Genomic DNA, 23,141 nt, shown 5'->3' on the forward strand with positions numbered 1-23,141 from the left:
TCAAGATTACCAACTAGCATAATAGTACCATGTTTACATACATCACAACATACGGTTCAATTATTCCTAACAAGCATGCTACAACAACATGAACAAAGTGCATGTGAATGGTGTGGATTAGGGAGGAAGTTAGGCACTTCCTACAACTCAAGGGATCAAATACACAAGAGTAGTGAATCATACGCACCATAAAGCAACACATATGAGACAAAGAAATCAAATAAACATGAGCATGTAATCATCCATATACTAGATCATGAGAGGAAAGATTAACATCAAGGAGAATTAAACATGCAATTCCATACAATTCCAACAACATACCATTCCTATGTTACTCTAGATTCTTCCATACAATATCCCAAGCAAACAAAATCATTAAACTCCTACTATAATTGGTGCTAGGCCACCCAAGGATAATAGTCCGCACCTATGGATTGTTGAAGACTTGGAAAACGACCTAGAAATGAGGAATTTTGGGTCAATCAACCGGAATCCCTAAAACAACATTTACATGTTAGAAACCCAAGCAAATCTCTTCTCAATCACGTGGGTTTCAACGAAAATGGGTGATGGATCTTACCTAGATGATTAACGGAGAGAAAAGGGTGGTTGTGAATGAGGGATTCTTCTTGGAGAAGATGTAGGGAGTTGTGGGGTTGAGCTTCCTTGGGTCCCACCATCAACAACACCCTCCTTCACTCTCTTCTTCCTCTCTTTTTCTCTTCTTTCTCTTCTCCCCTTTCTCTCCTCTCTCTTCTAGGGCAAAATCGTATGGGGAGAGGGGGTGCCCAAATGAGGCCCTTTTATAATGCCAGATTTGGTGGAAATGGCCCTAAGTGTTGGATTTTTACTATACTAGACTTATGAGAGGGTCATTTTAAGCTTTAGAGCCCACTATGGGGTGTGCATATTGATATACACCGTAGGAAAGTTAGCCCTAATGATGATCTACGTATGAACATGATCGGCCCGCCATTTGGATGCGTCGATCGACAGATATGATTAGAAGTCTATTCAACGGTCACTGATAGTCAATCGAGACTGCGGCTATACGGATATGAGAAAGGAAATATCCTTACTCCATGGGTAAATTTTGGTCGTAAACTGACGGTCCGAAATCCTCAACTTTGCATAAGAGTGGACGACCCAATTCACTTAAGTTTCAGCTTCTTCCTTTAGGGTATTTGCACTTCTCATGCACTCATCATTCGGCTCAAGTTGAGCGGTTCTGGACAGTACTCCGGTCCAACTCCCGTGATGGGCGTCAAGCCCAGTAGGATGGACATTATTCTATAGTTTTGGAACTAGTGGCCCACCAACGAGCGGTCCAGAGCTTATTTGGAGAATCGGAGCATTTCTGGAATGAATTATGTATTGAACTTTTTCGTGGGCACTGATTAGGGTTTGGATTAACTGTATTTATAAGGTGACCTATTTATAACTAGTGGAAGTGGAGATTTAGTCATGATCACTCTAAACCGTCGATTTTAGGCTAAAAGAGTAATGGGGTTCATTTGGTCTATTAGCCAAGATGCGGGCCTTTTTTGACTCGGTTTCGGTTGGATCTTTAATTTAGTTATAATTGTCTTGATTTATTAGCGATGAGTCGGTTAGATTTGGGCCCCCTGTGAGTGAATTATGGGGTTAAACTTAATGTTCAGGTGATCGGGTGGATTCGTTGGCTTCATACGATTGATTACATGGACTTGTGCGGCTCTTTACTAGTTCTACCTGTGTTTAAACTATCATTGAGTGCTAATAGTCATTAAGTAATATTATAAGTTAATTAATAATAAAAAATTTTAAGGATTTTTGAAAATCCAAAACAGTGAAAATCCAGGATGTTACAATTTCATAGGCCAAAATAAAAATTGAGTGGGGCCCACCAATTCTGCCATTGGGCTCTGGTGACTAAACAATTCTGTATTATATGGATTACTGATTCAAGTCCTTAGTTACATATTCAGACAAGTCAGGTAATTTTTTACTATAGACGCGACTTTCCATCCACCTTTTGCTTTTGGACTCGAACAAAATCTACCTTACCAAGACTCCTACATGTACGGACAAACCATTAAAGATGAAAATGCACCTAATTTTTAAACTACTTTTACCCGAAAACCAGGAGTATTTTCATCTAAAACTTTCTTTTTGTACTTGAAAAATCTACTTTCATGACATAAGTTCTCGGCCGTTCACAAAAAATTACCACATAAAAGGTAAACGTCTACAGTGGTAATTTTGTCTTCAGACAATCACCTGCAACCCTACACTTTGATAGTCTTCATTTCTGCTTACGTGTCACTTTAATGAACATCCGAGCCGTGAAAAGGGTGGGCCACACCATGAAGATCACCCGTAGAGAAAATTGGAACAATGTGCTCTTCAGGTGAGCTACACACATACGTTGAGTCAGACCATTGGCTGCACATTGATTTGGGTGGTGTGCCCCACATGCTGATTGGACCATCTCAGATTTTGTCCGAGGTGATCTTGATGCAGCCCACCCTTTGAATGGCCCGGATGCTATATACACAAGTGAAAAGTCAGCATAAAATAAAGCCGAGTCTATATATGTAGAGCTGTACACGAGTCGAGTTAGCTCGGTTAGCTCGCACGACTTGCCCCGGTTCGAAATTGGATTCGGACTGAGTCGAGCTGCTTTTTCGAGCTCAAAAAATTTTTCAATCCGAGTTCGAGCTTGCCCGAGCTCAACTCGACTCGGATCGAACCTCAACTCATATCGACTGTGATCAAATCAGCTCGGTGACTTGGTTATTTTGATATTGATGCTGCTCACTAGGTGTTCGATGAAATGACTCACCGAGCTATTGTTTCAGGGTGTGTACATTCTCCACAGTATCAGTTGTGGCAAGGAAGGAATGAATACAAAACAAGCTACTAAAAAAATTTACATCGCAGAACTATTCCATATCTTGATTTTGATTTTGCTTACCAAGTGTTTGATGAAATACCTGTTAAGAGTTTTTACTGTTTTGCATTATGTGAGAATTTGAAGATGCATTCAAGTGTTTGAGAAAATGTCGCACAGACTCGAACTCGACTCGAACTGGCCAAGCCACTGACCGAGCTGAACCAAGTTTGAGCTAGGGTTAGCTAATGGCTGAGCTTGGACCGGATCGACTCATGTACAGCTCTTGGGATGCCGATTGCGTGTTGTGCCCCACACACCACCTGCATCGGTGGTATGTTAAAGTCCCCAAGTTTTGTGGGGCCCATCATGATGTATGTGTTATATGCACACCGTCCATCCATTTTACGAGATCATTTTAAGACATCGCCCAAAAAATGAGGCAGATCCAAAGCTCAAGTGGACCACACCACAGAGAGCAGGGAGATTAAACATCTAATATTGAAAACTTCTTGGGGGGCCACACAAGTTTTGGATCTAGCTGATATTTGTGTTTTCCCTTCGTCCAGGTCTGTATGACCTTATGAACTGGTTGGATGGCAAATACGCATCATAGTGTGCCCTAAGAAGGTTTCAACCGTGGACCTCATTGCCAAAACTGCTTTTATGTGGTGTGGTCGCATCTGCCTCATTTTTTAGCCCATGCCCTAAAATGATCTCACAAAATGGATGGACAGTGTAGATATAACACATCATGGTGGGCCCCACAGAACTTGGTGATGTCTATCAGCACCCAAAAACCAGTCCATTCCAGAACTCAGGTGGGCCATACCACATGATTTCAGAGGTTTTAGGTATGATTTTAAAAGTTGTGGCCCACCTGAGCTTCAGATCAGGTTGATTCTTGGGTACTGACATGAATATTAGGGAGCGCACATGATGGATGGATGGATGGATTAGATGTCATACACACATCACAGTGGGCCTCCAGATTGTAGTGAAGACAACCTCCCCATTCTCTACTCATTGCAATAGTCAGTTTCTTTCCCACGTGTGTTCTCCAACAACCAGGTTGGTTAGCTTCTGTGTATAGATAGAAATGTGGCTGTATTGAGCATCAGCAAGCAGCTCCAACCACAAAAAACAACAAAAGATCTAAAATAAGCCACTTAAATGGACTGTTCTTCTAGGAATTATGTGATCAGAAGGCCGGGTGGCATGCAAAAAATAGACCACGCATGCAACTATGACACCAGTATCAAAGCAGCTATTTTTCCATACTGCACCAAGTAGAAGATTCTGGCAACTAAAACCCGTTCACCATCTGGAAGCACAGCCCAAGTATAAAAAGCGATAGCCAACGATGCCAACGTGCTTATCCAAGTTTCAACTGAAAACATGCTCATGGATTCGTTCCACCAAGGTTTTCTGCTCCCACATGAAACAGACGCTTCCCTACCCTGCACCCAAATTTGATAGCACCTGAAGGAAAAGAGTCATGCAACTATAAGCCACATAGAAATTACAATGACATACTTGTTTTTGGTGAATGACTAGAAATTTTATTCCAACATAATTTTTTTTTTAAAAAATAAAAATAAAAAAAAATCAAGGGCCACAAGTCTTGATATAGATAATCAATTTCAAGATCCCATCCTCAACAGAGACTGAAAAGTGTTTTCGGAATCCGCCATACGTTATGCATGGAGACTAAGCACAACCATGCCTTGGCCACCTTGTCTGTTCAAAGATCAACCATATTTAGAAGAATAATGATCTAGCTTCTAATGCCAATAAGCTAAATGTCTGCTACTGTATGTTCTTGTCTGTCGCCAGGAGTCAAAGGTAAGGCTGCAACTTGGGTTCAGGTCAACCCAAACCTGACACCCAACTCGAGTGAGTTCCACTAGTTTGTCATCATCCTTGGGTTGGGAGACTCCAACCTGATTTGTAATCGAGTTGGGGTCGGGTTGGCCAAATTCAGGTCGGATTAGGTCAGGTTGAGAATAATCACATTTATTTGGGTTGAGTCGGGTCGATTGTGGGTTGGGTCATCTTGAGGTCAGGTCATGCTTGAGTTGACTTTCAACCCAAACCGACCCGACCCAAGTTGCACAGTAGTCGACAGCATCCAAAGACCAGCAAAAACACAACTTCCTATCAGGCTAATGGAAATGCACCTTTCGAAGTCCCCGAAAGGGTCCCACACATGCCAACATATGCATTACTCAATTGACACAAACTAAAAAAAATGCCAATTTGTTTGTACAGTACGTTCAAGCTTTTCATCGTGTACAACCGGGGCCCATGATTAGGTGATTGAAAAAATGTTGGTCTGATGGGTCAGGAAGTGGATAGCCCATACACTGAAAATCTTCCAGATTGAAAGATCCTAGCCACAGACTTTTTTTTTCATGTTTTTTTTTTTTTTACACATGCACACACACACTGTAGTGGGATTTCACCACCTATGGGTACTCGAACCCTTGACCAGGTGTTGAAACTCCTGAGAGTCTACCACCAGAGTAAGAGTAAGGACCCACCTAGCCACAGACTGTTGAGCCTTTTCATCATTGAATATGAACATGCATTATGTTTTTTTTCATCACCCATTGAAGGGTTGGGACTTCTCCAATGCGGGGATTTCTGGTACACAGGCCATCTGTGGTGAGACACATCAGATCAACAGTTTGAATAACCGAACCATGGTTCTCATTTGTAGCAACTGAACCCAAACAGCACTGTACAAACATTCAACCAAGGCCACATATGTTTCGATCTTAGGATTGAGTAATATATTGAGGGGAATCGTCTCTCCTGTTTCTTTGTGAGAAAGGTACCAGATCAATACCAATCCAGCCCATTTCTGATCATCGCTGTAAAACACGGTGACTCAACTTGAAACTCGGCAGAGTAAACTCAAGTAGATGATATCTTGATCCAAGTCACCATGAAACTCAATTATGACAGTGACTCGGTCAACTTCACATGACGCACAATGACTCAGACTGAGTCACTCGCTTGAAAAGCTTTTTTTTTTTAAAAAAAAAAAATAGAAGGGAGGATTCAAACTTTCAGAAGTAACAACATCTCTAACCAACATGCCAAACAGTGCTGGTTGGTTTTTTTTTTTCTTTTTCTTTTTTACTTTTTAATCCTTATACAACTACGTAATATATTTATAACAATTATTACATGTCGAGTCAAGTAAAGACTTGTCGGAGTCTTCGACTCCACCCACACACCCCCCCCCCCCCCCCCCCCAAAAATAAAAATAAAAATATAATAATAATAATAATAATAATAATAATACTTGTTACAGACAACATCATATTGCTGCATCAAAACATATAATGTTGACTAATTTGGCTAATGTACAGCTCAGTAAAATGAAACGGTTGAATAATGGAACGATGAGACTATTCAAGAATATATGGTACCTCCCTTAGAGAATGAAAACTCAAATGTTGTATTTGGAAGGCATGAGAAGAAGAGGCCACAGCTGAAAAATCATCATTGCAAAGAGCTTACAACTCCCAGTTCAATTCAACAGACTACATGAGGATATTAGAACGGCATTACCAGTTTTCCTAAGAGTGCTGAGAGACCTTGTCTAATGATACTAACGATACTTACCATGATATAGTTTTCTTAATTTAGGTTCATATACACTATGCTTTGCTCCTTAAGATCCTTAGCTATTGGTTGGCATCAATACGATTCATTGGAGGATTCAAGTCCGTCAAATGCAGATACATCTATGCACCAAAAGTTGCAATTGTCTTCGAATGCCCGGTGAACTTACCTAATGTTGATTCACTTTATGATAACATAACCATGGCATTGAAGGGTTAGAACAAGAACCATCTAGAACCCACTACGTGAGACTTACCGTAGCAGATTTTGGTTGTTATGCCTGTGAAGTCCCATGCATTTGGGTTCCAAGAGGACATGAAAACCAGGAAATGATTTGAGCTCAACCCGAAAAAAGCACTTCGGGATCTACATCATGCCAAGATAAAGAGAAACAAGCATCACCATCTATGAAGCCTAGATACAAATATGAATAGGGATAAGCACTTGGTGAATGAACCCTTAGCAAAGTATGATTCTAAATATAGGTGACTCGACTGGAAACATGCCCAAGTCATCTCAACTCAACAGGATTTCGAGCCAAGTCACAGGGGAACTCAATAAGATGCGCAACTCAGTTTCTACATTGATGACTCGGGTGACTCACAACGACTTGCAGTCTTGCACCGAGTCACTGATTGGAAACAATTCTTTGTCAAAAAGAAAACAACACAAATCGACCAAACAGCCTTCACCTACATGAGAAAACTTCCAACCAGCACCCACGCAAGCTGCTCTCATTATGTCCTTGTAGCTATTTTATCTTTCCTTTACAGCTAAACATTTCAAATATTTCTTACTCCCCTAAAAACAATTGAGGTCTCAAGTCCAACTGGTTGGACAACAACTTACAGTCCACCCTGCAGGTAACTTCCAGCCTATTAAGTACATGCAACATCCAACCCTCACAATAGGTTTGCTCGTGAGGATCACCTAGTGCAAAAATCAGCCCCATCTACTCATCAGGGGAGCCACACCATAGGAAACAATATCTAGAGTTGATAAATAGCAAAATACAACTGTGGTCCACTCAACGAGTTGATGTGGCTGATTTTTGCATAAGGCGATCCTCATGGTAGGACCAAGATGCCACACGCACATCAAATGTCAGAAGTAATCTGCTGGGTGGAATGCAACTTGTGGTCCAACATGTTGGACTTGAGATGTAATTAATCAAATACCATACTGAATCAATTCGAGTAAAGACCCATCCAAGTCTTTGTGTCGACCCAACTGGCTGAACATACAACTTGTGTTTTTGGGTTTTTTAACCATGTAGCCAACAGATGGGGAATACCATTGGGCTCTGTGGAAATCTGATGGAAACGACTCTCCATAGAACAGAAACACAGCCTTAAGCTATTAAATACAAAGGGTCCCAAGGGGGATAGCATTTTTCAGAAGCTCAACCCATTGCATTTCAAGATTCCCCTTCTACCATCAATAAACTGCTAATCCAATCAACAAACTCCCACCCATCTGGACAGCCAACAATTCAGCTCTGTTTGACAATCCAAAGTCGCTCATCTTGGAGAATGTAAAACTTGATGAAACCATGCTCATCAGAGGACTTAGGTTTAGGGCTGAAACCTGGGTTCGGGACACAAACCAAGTTTCGATTGGGTTGTCGGGTTTGTTAGGTTTGGAGGAAAAATCTGATTGGGTTCAGTTTGAGCAAATTCAGGTTGGATTGGAAATAATCACATGCTTTTGGATCGGGTTGTGCCGGGTCGGTTTAGGGTTCAGTAGTGTTTTCAATAGCTTATGCTATGTAGCATGTAGCTTAGCCTAAATGCTATGTTGCTTGTGAAAATAGCCTAAGTCGCGTGTACCTATGCAAAATGATAATTTCCATAAACGCTACATAGACTACCATACATACTACGTAGCTTACATTACAAGTTATTTTTCAGTATAACAATAAAATCAATTAGCCTTTTCAATGATTTGTTACATTTTTCTATTTTTAATAAAAATTAGTAAATTTTTTCAATGCTTTTAGTAAAATAATATAAGGAACAGTATTGAATCAATTTTGTTGCTCTTTCTTTACTTCTATACTAGATCATTGCCCTTTCCTATTACTTTAGGTTGCATTTCGTTGCACTAAATATCATGAAATTTTGTTAAATTTCATTATTAATAAGCACGATTTGGTGCAAAACATCATAAAATTGGTGCAACCAAGCACGACCTTGATTAAAAATCGAGTAGTGTATAGCTTATGCTACATGCTGTGTAGCTTTACTCCTCACGCTTTAGAGGGTGAACCTTACACACTATTCGCTATTTAAAACATTGGCGTTGAGTACAGAAGAACTCAGGTTGGGTTTAGGTTGGACACCTCGGGTTGGACCTTAAGTTGGGTTGCGGGTCGTATCGTCTTGAGGTCCGGTTGGGCTCGGGTTGACCTTCAACCCAACCCAACCTGCCCACGTTGCACCCCTATGGTTACACATTCAAGTCCATCCATATTGAACTTCAATTGACCCAAAGGGGGAGAGACCCACTATCTAAGACCAATTCCCATCAATTTAGGTCCCGAATATGGATATGAGCATCACATCTTATGATTAACATAACAAAAAAATTGCTAAAACTTAACAAATAATGGTACTCAATCCACACTAAGATACAATTTAAATTGCATCTTACAAGTATCTATGCAACATCCGGTTCTGGCACCAATATCAGATATGAAACCATACTCCAAGCATTTATAGTATCTAGTTATCCTAGTTCAGAGTAGATTTGAGCATGTATGGAGATAAGAAGAGCTTTGCTAATCCCACACGCGTGTACATGGCAGCTCATGCACTTGCCACCACATGTGCCAGGGTGGCACACCAGTGCAATATCCAATCCATTCATCAGGTGGGTTTCACCATGTAAATGTTCATGCCCAAAAATGAAGGCGGTCCATTCATCGGTGGGTTTCACCATGTAAATGTTCATGCCCAAAAATGAAGGCGGTCCATTCATCGGTGGGTTTCACCATGTAAATGTTCTTGCCCAAAAATGAAGGTGGACCATTCATCAGGTAGGCCACAATATTGGAAAGAGATGAACACATTAGAAAACTTTCACCGACTTTTTCATAGCTGTACATTTATTTATAAATTTCGGCCGACCTGATTCTTGAGCCAAGGTATATATGTAGTGGTTCCCCTCTAATGCATGGATTGGATCTCACACCTCCGTGCCATGTCGGCACATGTTTGGTGCGTACATGGGTGGGCTTAGCAAAGATCGAGATAACAAATAGGAACAACTCACAGGATTTAAGAACCTTGTTGCAACATGACAACATCAACAGGGAGAAACTGACAAATGAATTCACTAACAAAGAAGAGATACTTATTAGAAATATGAAGATCCAAGAGAAATCATGGTTTCTCACAAGAGGAAGAAAGCAGAAGCAAACAATCATTAGCTTTCCTTTTTTTCTCCTCTGCATCATATAACTAAGGAAAATGAAAAAGATTAAAAAATAAATAAAACACCCAACTCTCATTTCCAGTTTTCCACCTTGATGGCAACCCAAAGCCATTCCAAAGGGAAAAGAAAGACCCTTGCTTCCCCCTTTCACTACACCCTAACTGAGAGAACAAAAAACCAAGGCCAAGTAACCTTTTTGCCATAAACTTTTGAAAAATATCTTCATCTTAAAATGAAGGTATGTGCCATTTCAACCAAAACCATGGAATGGCCACCTAATAAGTAGGATTCAATTAGAAAATACGAGCTCACGATAAACCAACAGAAAATAAATATGAGTTATGAATAATTTACACGGTATAAGACTTCCAGAGAAAAAAAAAAAAAAACTGATTAGAAGTGCATTATCATAGCACCCCAGAGATGAGGGGTGTGATTCAATGAGGGGTCCCTCATATGAGGTGGCAGAACATGTGTTAGAGATCCAGGTGGACGGCAGGCGTGTCAGAGATCCAGGCCATTCTTCAGGTAGGGAACACCACAAACGTGCCATGGACTGAAAATAATGTTGGTCCACTGATCAGGATGGTCAAATTTCAATGAGATAAATGGGCAGTTAGAAAAGAAAAAGCCCAACAGTCCAAAATCAATGTACATGTGTGGATAACTTGATGAATGCACTACCTGATAAATGGACTGGATCTCTGACATGTATTCCACTCCCTCACATGAGGACCCCCTCATTGAATCACGGCCCTTTACTCGATGAAGTTTTTTGGATACCAATGCAATTGTTGGAGCAGGTATTTGATATTCTTAGGCACCTCGTAGTTGTAAGGCAGCATGTTGCCTAACTGAAAGAGCAAACTTGCCAGAATCACAGGAGCCAACACGTACAATGTACGTCAATATCATCAGTCTTGTCCTGGCTGGTCAGCTCTAGAACCCTGTTTTGCCAATCATTTCGATCTATGGTCCTATCCTCGATAAGTAAACAAGCCCATCAATAGTATGCAAGTGCACTCTTGATCACATACATGCTTGTATCTGATTGAAATATAGGCATACTAACATATCAACAGACACAATGCAAAATGCCTTGGTAGACTCCTTAAAAAACAAGGTACATGCACATACATGCATGGAAAGATGTAAAGTACAACTTTCTTGATGTATAGCATGTAAACAGGAGAGAATCTGACCCCAATACACAACATATAGAAATAAACACATGAAATCTCAGCACAAACATGAAGGCTGCGTGTGGATATTACTAAATTCCAGTCGAGCAGAATGGCCATCCCCCCAAATGGCCACTATGATCACTCATTTGCAATTTTGGGCCAGTTTGACAAACAAAAAGTCCATCCTTTTGCTATCTGCATTTTCCAAACAATGCCTTTCAAATGCCGGTAGACACCATGAAAATTGGGCAGTATCCGCTCATTTCAGTGCCTTCTAAAATACAGCCTAAAGCATGCATATGACAGTAGAATTGACGAAGGCCCAAGGCATGCCATGAGGCCCAACATGTGCTCAATTTGGGCTGTTTGTTGCTAGTTTTGGGCGTTAAATGTCAGTGACTACCATTTACTAGAAAAGAGGGGCTCAGTTTGAAGATACAGTTGTTGATTCTTTGAAGGATTTGAGGATTGTTTTCTAGATTTGCTTTTACTACTTTTAGGCTTGTTGTTATATTAGATATAGATTAGATTAATTTAAAATCAATTTAATAATTGAGGGATCTCAATTAAAACTTCGTAGGGATTTTATCCTATTCCATTTACAATAAAGGAACATTGATCTAGGAGGGAAGGCATTCCACATTTTCCAAGTTTTATTGAGTTTTTGCTTAAGTATTTCTAAGCGTCAATTCAATAATGTTTTGCTTCTTCCTCTCCACTTCAACATTCTTATGGGTGTGTGCTCATACATTCTTGCGATTCAAGTATCGAGCTCAAGGCCTCATAGATTTGATAACCGGATTGCATTAAGTCAAACACATCCGCACAACATGCAAGTAAAGATGAAAGCAACTAAACTGGGGGGGTGGGGGTAGCAATATGCATATCCTTCAGCAAGAGCTAGTAGAATGCCATGAAGAGATATCACCAATTCCATCAAATGCAATTATGCAACCAGAAAACATGAAAGCAAACACGTGGGAATGCTTGTGCTAGCAGAACACAAGTGAGGACTTACTGCCTGCGCCTCAAAGATTTTAATCCAAATATGTATATTAAGTTTCTTTGAATTTTGGCTACAAAGAGAGGACCCTTTTTCTATGTGCAAGGAGTATGGCATGTGCAATGCACATGGAGAGGGAAGGGAGCAGGGAGATATCCATGGGAGGGAAGGATGTAGGCTATACGCAAAAAGAGAGATAAGCTGCAGGCTACATGCCGAGAGAGACTGCTACTTGCTGCAGAAAGCGAGGCTATGGGTTACACAGAGAGAGAGAGAGACAAGTTGCAGGCTACATGCACTGAGAACATGCAGGGATATACTTACAGAGAACAATGCGGGCTCCACACAGAGAGGGTCGTTTGCAAGCACATGCCTCCAAATTACAAAAATACCCCTATCCTTCTTTAAATATCTCCCCATCTCCTTTGAATATTCAAAATTCCGTCCTCTCATAGAACTAATTGTGGGGGTAAAATTGTCGCCCGCTACTTCTATATGGTGTAGATGCACCTTGACCACATAGAATGATCAAAGGGCAATGACAACCAGAAAAGCAAAATGTGCCACATATAGAGAGAAATGTATATAGCCATCAATGTAAAAAACCAAAGAACTACCAAGGAACCAAGCTAGCCATAAAGAAACAAAACATTTTAGCCTAATAAGATCACTTTATGATTGTAAACCACTTAAAAGAACTCCCCCAAGTTATGATTCATCTTTCCTCACCATGTAATAGAATCTACTAATACCACTACTCCTGCTTCATGCATCCATATGGCCCATACCAAATATCAATGCCATGTATGGGACATATGGGGTGGGGCCCAATGATCTCAGACATGTGCTAGTCAAAATTGACTAGTTCCATATTAGCGCAATGTACCTATTATATTTCAACTAAAACGTAACTCAGCTTGCAAGCCAGCTGACAAGAGAGCATGGTCCAGGGTCCAGGTGGGACGCAATGCAACATTTGATGCACCAACTAGAAGATACATTGTAGAAAATCCTCAAGGTAGTAGAAAAATAACTATAATTTCTTTAAAATGCAAAAGAAAAGAAAAGGTATGCTTTGGCTATTATAAAGAAATTGATACAATGAGGAGACAGTAAAGAATGTTCATCTACCTTGGAGATGCGCAAACTCGACTCTTCAGTTGGCTGACTTGTCTGCAACGTGATACATATCCGCAAAATCCAAGCACAGCTTCCGGTCCCTCTCATCGCCCCAGCCTCCCCAACCTTTAAATCCACCTTGATAGCCAGCTTGCCGCCTGATCACATGGACATCCCAATCCGGTCTGATGTTAACAACCTTGTCGACCTCTTCCATTCCAACATTCACCTGACCGTTATCGATGCAAGTACCGCTCTCCTGCCCCTGATGCAAACCACATTTCCCAAAATGAGCTGCGCTTCTCCTAGGCCCTCTCAGCGTGTAAACAGGAGTTCCCCACGATGGATAGACAGTTGCCCACATCGTTATATCCCAATTGTAATCGTCGAAAGAGCAGAACTCTTTGGCCCTCGCATGGATCTTCCTCCAAACTGTCCTGTTAAAAGCATAACCGACATTCCCGATCTTCTCTGCAATCAACCTGTCCCATCCTTCTCCCTTAGAAGTTACATCAGAAGGTGCCAAATTCGCCGCATAGCAATCAGAACACTTCTTCTCCTTCAGGCCCGTAAGCAGCTGGAGACTCCTATATGCATTAGGAAAGATGAAATGATCTTCCTCTATGAAAAGGACATGGCCCATGTGCCTCCGCATCTCATCCAAACCGTCCCACACTGTATTCATCATCCACCACCAGTGATGCTTCAATGATACAATCTTCGGAGACCGATGGTGACCGTATTGATCCGCATTCCCTTTGCAATTTTTCACCGACAGATTGTCTTTTTCCTGACAGTCACCTGGCGAAACACCAGGAAAGCTGTCAGGAAAAAGATGTGGCGAGTACGGTGCAAATATCTGTTTCACTTGGCAGAACCTGATGCTCTCAATGATTTTATTCATTTCTTCAAAGTACCCATCGTGGCTAACGATCAGCAACGTTTCACCAATCCCCTCTACCTTAGACAGACTATCGACAACCACTTGAAGATACTGAGGCCGGTTATGTACGTATAAAACAATCTTAATATGATCTTTCTTTAAATTTGGGAAAAGATCCAAGTTTCGGGACGGCAATTGATTCCGTTTCTCTAACAAAACCGACAACTCTGTCTGTTTCGGGAATTCAGGTTTCTCTCTAGAGCCCAAGAAAACAGTGTTATAGTTAGAGACAAAACTTTCATCGACTTCATCTGGAGAACGGACTATAAGACGGGAGAGTGTGTTTGTTCTAAGGAGGTAAACCAGAACCAAGGTCCCAAACAGGACAGCCAAAACCAGGGGGAGCATACGGCGGAATCCGGCATCTTTACCGCGGGATTTCCGGTAGAAACCCATGAAGACTAAACGCTCAAAAACCTCAAAAACCACCTGTTATAGCATCAATTATGTCAAGAAAACAAATCCCACCTCAGATAAACTACAAAATTGCAGAACCCCCGCCTAGGAATAGATTCAAAAACTTTCAATTCCATCTATCAAGGGAAGAATTTCAGCATCCATGGACTGAAATGAACAAAACCAGTTTGCAGATAAGTCTAGGAACACCTGCTTTAGTATTTTAATATCGAACCGATCCAAAAATCTCCAAAACCATCCGTAGAGAACGAATTCAGCATTTATGGATTCAAATGAACAAAACCCTATCTCAGAATCCAATCTTTCTTCAGAAATCAAAGGACTAGATACTGCAATATGTAAACAAAAAGAAAATTCCACTTAGGAACTGATCCAAAAACCTCCAAAACCATCCATCAAGAGAAGAATTTCCACATCTATAGATTCAAATGAACAAAACCCACGTCTAAAAATCCATTCTTACTTCCAAAATCAAGTATTAGAAATAGATATAAAAACCTCCAAAACCATATATCAAAAGAAGAATTTCAGAACCTATGGATTCAAATGAAGAAAACCCAAGTCACAAAATCCTACCTTTCTTCCAAAATCGAGAAGCAGAGATTGAAATCTGCAAACCCAAGTAGGTTTCTACAGCAGTAATCAAGGCCTAGAAAGTCGGAAAAAGAAGCAACAACCTCGAAATTGATTTGATACGGAAATCTGTGGCATGAAATCTTCAAAGTCGAGGATTGATTCCTTCAAAGGATTGGTTTCTTAGAAGTCGCGATGAAGACTGGATTTCTCTCTGTCCTTTCTCTAGAAAGCGTGGAAGATTCGGTTCCGGCTATCATGAGCATTGAATGATAAAAACTCGCGACGAATGATACTCGCAGCACACGTGGATTATATCGAGACCATTCCTCTCGTAGGGATAAACGGACGGGAATTGCCTCTACCCACCCGCCCCTACGAGAGCGGATTAGGTGAGACCCCAGACTCGGCGCTGAGTAGCTAGTACGCTTTTATCGTACTGAGTAAACTATGTTGGGCCCACCGTAAATGTATGTCTTTATCCACGCCGTCCATCCGTTTTTCCAGATCATTTTAGCCGTTGATACCAAAATTGAAGTATATAAAAATCTAAATTGGACCCCACCATAGAAAACAGTGGTAATAATGATTTCCACCGTTGAAACCTTCAGAAGGCCTATCTTGATGTTTATTTGTCATCTAAACTGTTCATAAGACCAGGAAGAAATAGATGAAGGGAAAACACTAATATCAGCTTGATTTAAAACTTCTGTTGCCCACGAGAATTTTACAACGGTAGACATTCAATTCACACTATTTCTTGTGGTGTGGTCCACTTGATATTTGGATATTCTTCTATTTTAGTGTAATACCGTAAAATTATCTGGTAAAATGGATGGACAGATTGGATAAGATACATACATCACGGTGGGGCCTACACAGTTTGCTCAGTAAGCCTAATGAGTAATGAGTTACTCGGTACGCAATCCTTCTCACCCGGAGTTACTAAAGACGGTTCGGCCCTCACCGTGAGGCCCACATTGATGTATGTATTCTGCATCCACGCCGTCCATCCGTTTTTTCAGATAATTTTATGGAATTATCCCAAAATTGAAAGAAATCCAATTATCAGGTTGACCATACCATAAGAAAGAGTTTGATTGACCATTAATGGCCCATAAAAGTTTTGGATCAAACTTATATTTCTTTTTTACCTTCATCTAGGATTATGTGACCTCGTCAACAGATTGGATGGAAAATAAACTCTGCGAAAACATTAAGGTGCGCCCTAAGAAGTTTTTAATGACAGGCCTTCCATCACAACTGTTTCCTATGGTATGGTCCACCTGATAATTGAATCTGATTCATTTTTTATATAATACTCTAAAATGATCTAATAAAACGGATGGACGGCGTAGATACAAAAATAAATACATCAACGTGGGCCCACGGTAAGGGCCGCACCGTCTTGGGTAAGTCCGGGGTCTCACCTAATCCGCTCCCACCGTCTGCACCAAGTTCCTTTAAGCGGAAGTTATGTGGGGCCCACATACCAAAACGTCCACCATTGAAAACCATCCTGCCAAAATACATGACCTGCGTAAAATCCACCCCGTCCATCAGGTGAATCACCCTTTTTTAACCCATGATCCAAAAGTTGAGGCTGATTCAACACTCAGGTGGGCCACTTCACAAAACATTACTTAAAAATTCATAAATTCAGGTAGTATTTCCCCATCAGAGTTCTTTAATACTGTGTTTTTTTTGTGCTAATTCGTTCATATAAAAGCCGTGGTGGGCCCTACACAAAATTAGTGGTGGGCATCCCATCCCATTTTAACTAGTTTGTGGCCTACTTGAGTTTTCGATCGTCATGAGTTTTTTCATGCAAAGTGAAAATGAGGCACCGTACCTGATGTACGGAGTGGATCTTATGAAAACTACATCCACGTGGCTCTCGGTGCACTTCGTCCGTTAGAAAAACTGTCCAACGGTCCATATTTTGTGTAGACGGTAAAGGTCTGATTTTTTGGGCCACATCATGATCGTATGGAGCACTAGCAACCGTCCAGATGTTGCACGTGTTATCCCTGACTCCATCTCAAGCGAGTTGAATATGCGGGCCTCTCTTTATGTGACTGAGTTGTCAAGCACAGTACCGAGGGTTCTGTCAGCCCATGGCCCAGCTTGATGTATGTATTTTATATCCACGCCGTCCATCCATTTTTACTGATCATTTTAGGTTATGAGCCGAAAATTGAAGCATATCGAAATCTTACGTGGACAACACGACATGAAATAGTAGTAATTGAACGGACAACATTAAAAACTTCCTAGGGCCCACTGTAATATTTATTTGCCATCTAACCTGTTGATAAGGTCACACAGACATAGATTAAGGGACATGACAAATTTCAGCTAGATCCAGAACATTTTTAGCCCACAACAAATTTTTAATGGTGAGAGTTTAATCAACACTGTTTACTGTGGTGTGGTCCAACTGAGATGTAAATATGCTTTATTTTCTGAAAATTTCCATAAAATGAGCTCGAAAATACGGATGGACGGAATGGATATACAATACATAGATCAAGGTAGGCCCCACGGTCACTGCCGGACTGAACTCCGTGTTACCCCGTCCGGACGGAATCCGCTCCCGATGAGTCTTGCCCCAAAAAGATCACAGCCATTGGACGAGGTCAGTGCACTTTCTCCCATTGAATGCAACTATTGGTTGGATATATTTTTACTGTCATCGAACGGATGGGATCACCAGATCGGTATGATTCTCAGGATAGCAACCTGGGAGAAGCGGATTGGCTACTGACCCTGCCACTACTAGCCAATGGCTAGTGGTCGGTGCTCTGTGGGCCCACCATGATGTAATTTTTCCATCCATGCCGTTCACCCATTCTTCCATATCATTTTATACCATGAGCCCAAAAATGAGATTGATCCAAATCTCAAATGGACCGCACAGTGTTGATTGAACACCCACCATTAAAAACTTATTGAAGCCACAAAAGTTTTGGATCAAACTGATATATTTTTTTATCCCTTCATCCAAGTCTATATGACCTAATCAACAAGTTATCTGTCAAATAACCATTACAGTGGGCCCTAGGAGGTTTTTAATGGTGGACATTCAATCATTACTGTTTTCCCATGGTGTGGTCCACATAATATTTAGATCTACCTCATTTTTGGGATCAAGCGCTAAAATTATCTTTCAAAACGGATGGAAGGCGTGGATAAAACACATACATCATGGTGGAGTCCACATAGCACCGACCACTAACCAGATGGCTGATGGGAGCGTCACTAGCCTAACCGCGTCCCATCTTGGGTAGGGTCCCTCTGATTAACAGACCGGATCTAGAAAATGCCGCCCTTCCGTACGGAAGCAAGGGGTGTCTCGGAATGTCCGGACAATTCATTAAAATAAGGACGCCTGGATATGGACATGGACATCCATGTATTGCGTTTGGGTACGTGGACACCGTTGGATTGATCGGGTCAAGCTATAAGTATAATGTTTGGGGGCTGTGATCTATCCAGAGTGGGTCCCACACTTTCGATGGTCTAGATTTATGTACATGCGTGCCTCTTCCACAGTGAGTGAATCACCACCATTTAAGAAATGGTAAAAGATGCACACAGCAGCTCCTTTCCTCAACTGTATTACTTGGCGGAACGCTAGCTCACGTGAGATGGACGGGATCTTCGCGGCAAATATGCCAACATGGAACACATGTGCGAGATCCGAACCGTTCATCATGTAGCTAATAACGTTTTAATATCCTAAACCGAAAATAAAATTTTAATTTAAAGTCCATTCCACTCATCAGGAAGGATATGCATGTTCATTGAATATACCAACTATCCATTTTCTGTTGCAATTGTCCGGCATTATAAGTTTAGCCGTCTGATTTCACCCAGATAATTCTTATCATGTGTCCTACCTGATGAACGACCCGATCTTGCGCACGTATGCCATGCTTCACGTGTATCATGAACTAACCGTGCAGTCCCACATGCTATTACTGTTACCTTTATAATCAATTTTCTAACAACGATAGGAGATGCTTCTTGAAAGGGCCATAGCCAGAATAGTACTCATCATCCAACTGAAAGCTAGGCCTGTCGATGGGCCAGATCTATGGCACGGCCTGATTACTTCAAAAGGCTCAAATCAACGGTGGAAACACAACCTGCAGTCAAAGATCCACAAAGAAATATTGAATCCAGTTAGAATTTTTTTGGGTATTGCTCATGCAAGACATGGCCTATCAATTAATGATCGTGATAAATAGGCATATGTGCCAATTGGACGGTAGGGATTGTCCGTACACCAAGATGTGCTTTCAGGACGAGGATTGGCTACTCCCCCTGACACCAGCCAATTGCTGGTGGTCGGTGCTCCGTGGGACCCACCATCATGTATGTGTTTCATTCATGCTGTCTATCTATTTTTCCGGATCATTTTACGATATGAGACCAAAAATGAGGTATATCCCAATCTTAGGTGGACCACATTACATGAAACAGTGTTTAATGAGCATCGACCGTTAAAAAAATATTTTGTGGCCATAAAAGTTTTGGATCAAGATGATTTTTGTTTCTTCCCTTCGTATGGGCCTGTATGACCTAATCAAAATATTATATGTCAAATAAACAGTACAATAGGCCTTTGGAGGATTTTAATGATGGATATCCAACCACTATTGTTTTCATGTGGTGTGGTTCACCTGAGATTTATATACCTCTAATGTTTGGGATCAAACTATAAAATGATATTTAAAAATGGATGAACGGAATGGATGAAACACACGTCATGGTGGGGCCCACAGAGCACCGACCACCAGCCCCAGGGCTGGTGTCCGGGGGAGTAGCCAATCCGCGTCCCGTACAATCCATCCGTGCTGCTAACGACCACAAAGCATCACCTAATGCTTACGTACGTGTGACGTCCTGGTGGTCGAAGAATGGGAAGCGGACCCCACACCAGCTATATAGCTGCTGTATTGACGTCGGTAAGTTCTATGGGTCTAATCATGAGGTATTTGTTATATCCAAACCGTTCATTCATTAGGAGAGCTCGTATTAAAGCTTGAGACAAAAAATAAGATAGATCTAACTATCAAGTGGACCATATTGCAAAAAAGCAGTGGGGTATTGAATGTCTACCATTGAAACCCTTTTGGGGTCACTGAAGTTTTGGATTAATATAAAATTTGTTTTTCCTCATCATTCAGGTCTTTGTGACCTTATGAACAGATTGGATGGAAAATAAACGTTATGGTGGGCCCTATGTTTAACGGTGAAAATCATTATCTCCGCTTCTATTTGTGGTGTGGTTCAGAGGATCTTTGGATATGATTCATTTTTTGGATAGTGCTCTAAAATGATTTCTAAAAATAGATGAACGGTATAGATATTATAAATACATCACTGTGGGCCCATGTAATTTTGATCTCCTTTGAACCGTTCCTACAACTCGGAGCCGGAGGAGCGTCAATGTTCGTCTTCCCGCGACACGGACCTACAGCAGCTATATAGCTGGTGTGGTACACCAGCCAATCCGCTTCCCATAAGGTCTCGTAGACATGGATAAAGAGGAATAACAAATATCAATCCAAAACTTTCATTACCCAAAAGAGGAATAGCTTTTTCTATTCTTAGTGTCCGAGAAGTTACTTCCTTGCTGATTCCCACTGTAAATATGCCTCAAGTAATAGAGGATGACAAGAGATTTTCTAAGAATGCTTATAGAAATTTGACAGATGTTTTGTAACGCCCTGGAAATCGGGGGTCGTGCATCCGCTCAACTCCCGAGTTCCCGAGAGTCATTGTTAACAGATATTCATTAATATGCATTTAATCTATTTAAGTTGCGCAGCCTGAAATTCTCTGAACATGAAGCATGAACACACAAGTCTGCTGAAATAAAGAGATCTATGTATATATATATATATATATATATATATATATATATATATGTATATATGTATATATATATATATATATATATATGTATATACAAGTCCAAAAATATAAATGGGTCGCACAAGGCGTTGCCCAACCCAAACAACAAAAGAATATGATGTCCAAAAGAATGAGGCTGAGCCCATTGTCCAGCCATCTAATCCCGCCCCTCAAGCATGCGGCGAACCCTCCATCAGCTGAAAGTATGATAGCTCGACCTCCTCGTCTAGGCTCGGCTCACCAGGCTCCTGCAGTCCCGAGTCACCTGCATCTACGAAAGGGTCTGGTTGGTGTTTTAAAACATCGTCCCAGAGTGGGAGTGAGTGATCAACTCAGTGGGTGCTATTAATCTTAAGTTATCACAGGCATCAATTTTAATAGGATCTTAATGAAAAGCAGACATTCACGTAAGTCCATGTAATCTTATTAATGGGCATGTATGCAGTATGAAAATGATGCATGCCCTCACTACAACGCTCCCTCGTGCAACAACATCTAACGATCGCCAATGCCAACACTCCCTCAGTGCGACCTCGACTGCCGAGTCGCAACCTAACTAATGCGATGAGATGCGCTCGTGTTAGCCGAGTTATTAGTTAGGTCCATTCATCCAAAAGATTGGGAATTCTGGTACACCACACGTATCAACGCCCTAAATTGGTTGCGAGACCAAGACCCCCCAATGCGTGAGGCCGAGGCCCCGCGGTCCGTGATCCCGTCGGGTTCCTCATCCCCGATTTCAAGCACATGAGGAGTGCCAAGAGAAAAGGGATCGCTTGCGGTCACTACGGGGAGGCGCGGTACCTCAGCGTAGGCCGACAGCTCGGACACAATGTCCCATTCCACCATGCCCGGCTCACGAGGCTGTGGACCAATTTCAAGTGGGTTATCGATGAGCTACAACGGTTGTAAGGTGTCCCAGGTTCCAAACAAGTGTGAGCAAGCAGGGTTAACAATCAAGGTTGGTCAGATAGTAGGCTAGACCGCACGAGCCTAGGCAAGGGCATGGCGGAACGACATCGGGTGCAAGCAACCCATGTAGTCTAACTACAGTCGCCCACACACTCTCGCCCAGATCCATGGGATTAGCCTCAAGGCGGTCCTACCAGCGAGACCACCTTCACTCTCCTTGTTTTCTTGACCAACCCTAGGTTTTGGATGGTAGTTCACAATATGTCAACGGACAGAGCCATCAACTAGTAAAAATCATAATCATGTTCTTACACCTCAATGATATAATTCAGGTTCGTCTAACAAGCAAGCTAAACAATTTATGAGCATTGGTGCATGTGTTGTGTGTGTTGGTGAGGAAGTTGCTCACTTCCTACAACTTATAGAAGCAACTACATAAGAACTAATAAGGCACACATACTATAGGGCATCATCATATGAGCAATCCAACAAGTCATCCACAAGCGATAATCGAATTTCTACAAGTCATGTGAGGAGCAAGAATAGCATCATGTGAGGAAATCAAATAAAACATACAATTCCATACCATTAAAATAGGCATAAATTCCTAGGTTTTCTCTACACTCTCTAAATGCATCAACCAAGCAATCATAATCATTAAACTCTTATTGAAATTGGTGCTAGGCTACCTAGGAGTAATAGTCCGTACCTATGGCTCGTTGGAGATTCGGAAAACGCCCTAGGAAAGAGGGCTTCCGGGTCGATCGGTCAGAATCCCTAAATCAAGCTATTGCATGTTAGAATTCCAAATCAAACCCACATTACTACATGAATTTCAAGAAGGATGGGTGAAAACCTCACCTAGGCAACCCACGGACGGTTGTTGAAGCTAAGGAAAGGAGTTTTCTCCTTGCAAGAGAGGTAGGGAGTTGGAAGGGGTTGGCTCACTTGGGGCCCCACCTTGATCTAGGGTCCACCTTGGATCTCTTTCTTCTCTCTTTCTCCTCTTTACTCTCCTTCACCCTCCTTCTCTCTTGGTGGTTGTAGCAAATGGGGGAGAGAGTTATGAGGGATAGGGTTTATGTAACATCCTTGATTTTCACTGTTTTGGATTTCCAAAAA

General features: G+C 41.5%; 1 protein-coding gene across 5 annotated transcripts; it reads right to left on the minus strand.

Annotated features, from left to right (window-relative positions):
- Window positions 1-4,028: 4,028 nt before the first annotated feature.
- On the minus strand, window positions 4,029-15,523 carry LOC131219479 (alpha-1,6-mannosyl-glycoprotein 2-beta-N-acetylglucosaminyltransferase). Of its 5 annotated transcripts, XR_009158217.1 has the most exons (4): window positions 15,186-15,523; window positions 13,262-14,938; window positions 13,047-13,142; window positions 4,029-4,354 (listed from the first exon to the last, which is right to left on the minus strand). XR_009158217.1 is itself a non-coding variant. In XM_058214637.1 (3 exons), the coding sequence occupies exon 2, from the start codon at window positions 14,586-14,588 to the stop codon at window positions 13,287-13,289; it is 1,302 nt and encodes a 433-aa protein (XP_058070620.1). In that variant the 5' UTR covers window positions 14,589-14,938; window positions 15,287-15,514; the 3' UTR covers window positions 4,029-4,354; window positions 13,262-13,286. The 5 variants fall into 5 exon arrangements, 4 of the variants coding, with proteins under 4 accessions (XP_058070620.1, XP_058070618.1, XP_058070619.1 ...); XM_058214637.1 differs by lacking the exon at window positions 13,047-13,142 and having other exon boundaries at window positions 15,287-15,514; XM_058214635.1 differs by lacking the exon at window positions 13,047-13,142 and having other exon boundaries at window positions 15,186-15,514.
- Window positions 15,524-23,141: the final 7,618 nt, after the last annotated feature.

This window comes from Magnolia sinica, chromosome 11, assembly GCF_029962835.1.
Source record: "Magnolia sinica isolate HGM2019 chromosome 11, MsV1, whole genome shotgun sequence".
Classification (NCBI taxonomy): Eukaryota; Viridiplantae; Streptophyta; class Magnoliopsida; order Magnoliales; family Magnoliaceae; genus Magnolia; species Magnolia sinica.

What these genes read in the sequence shown, in the direction of transcription:
- LOC131219479 (XM_058214637.1), bottom strand. Translation starts at nt 14,588, where the DNA reads ATGGGTTTCTACCGGAAATCCCGCGGTAAAGATGCCGGATTCCGCCGT.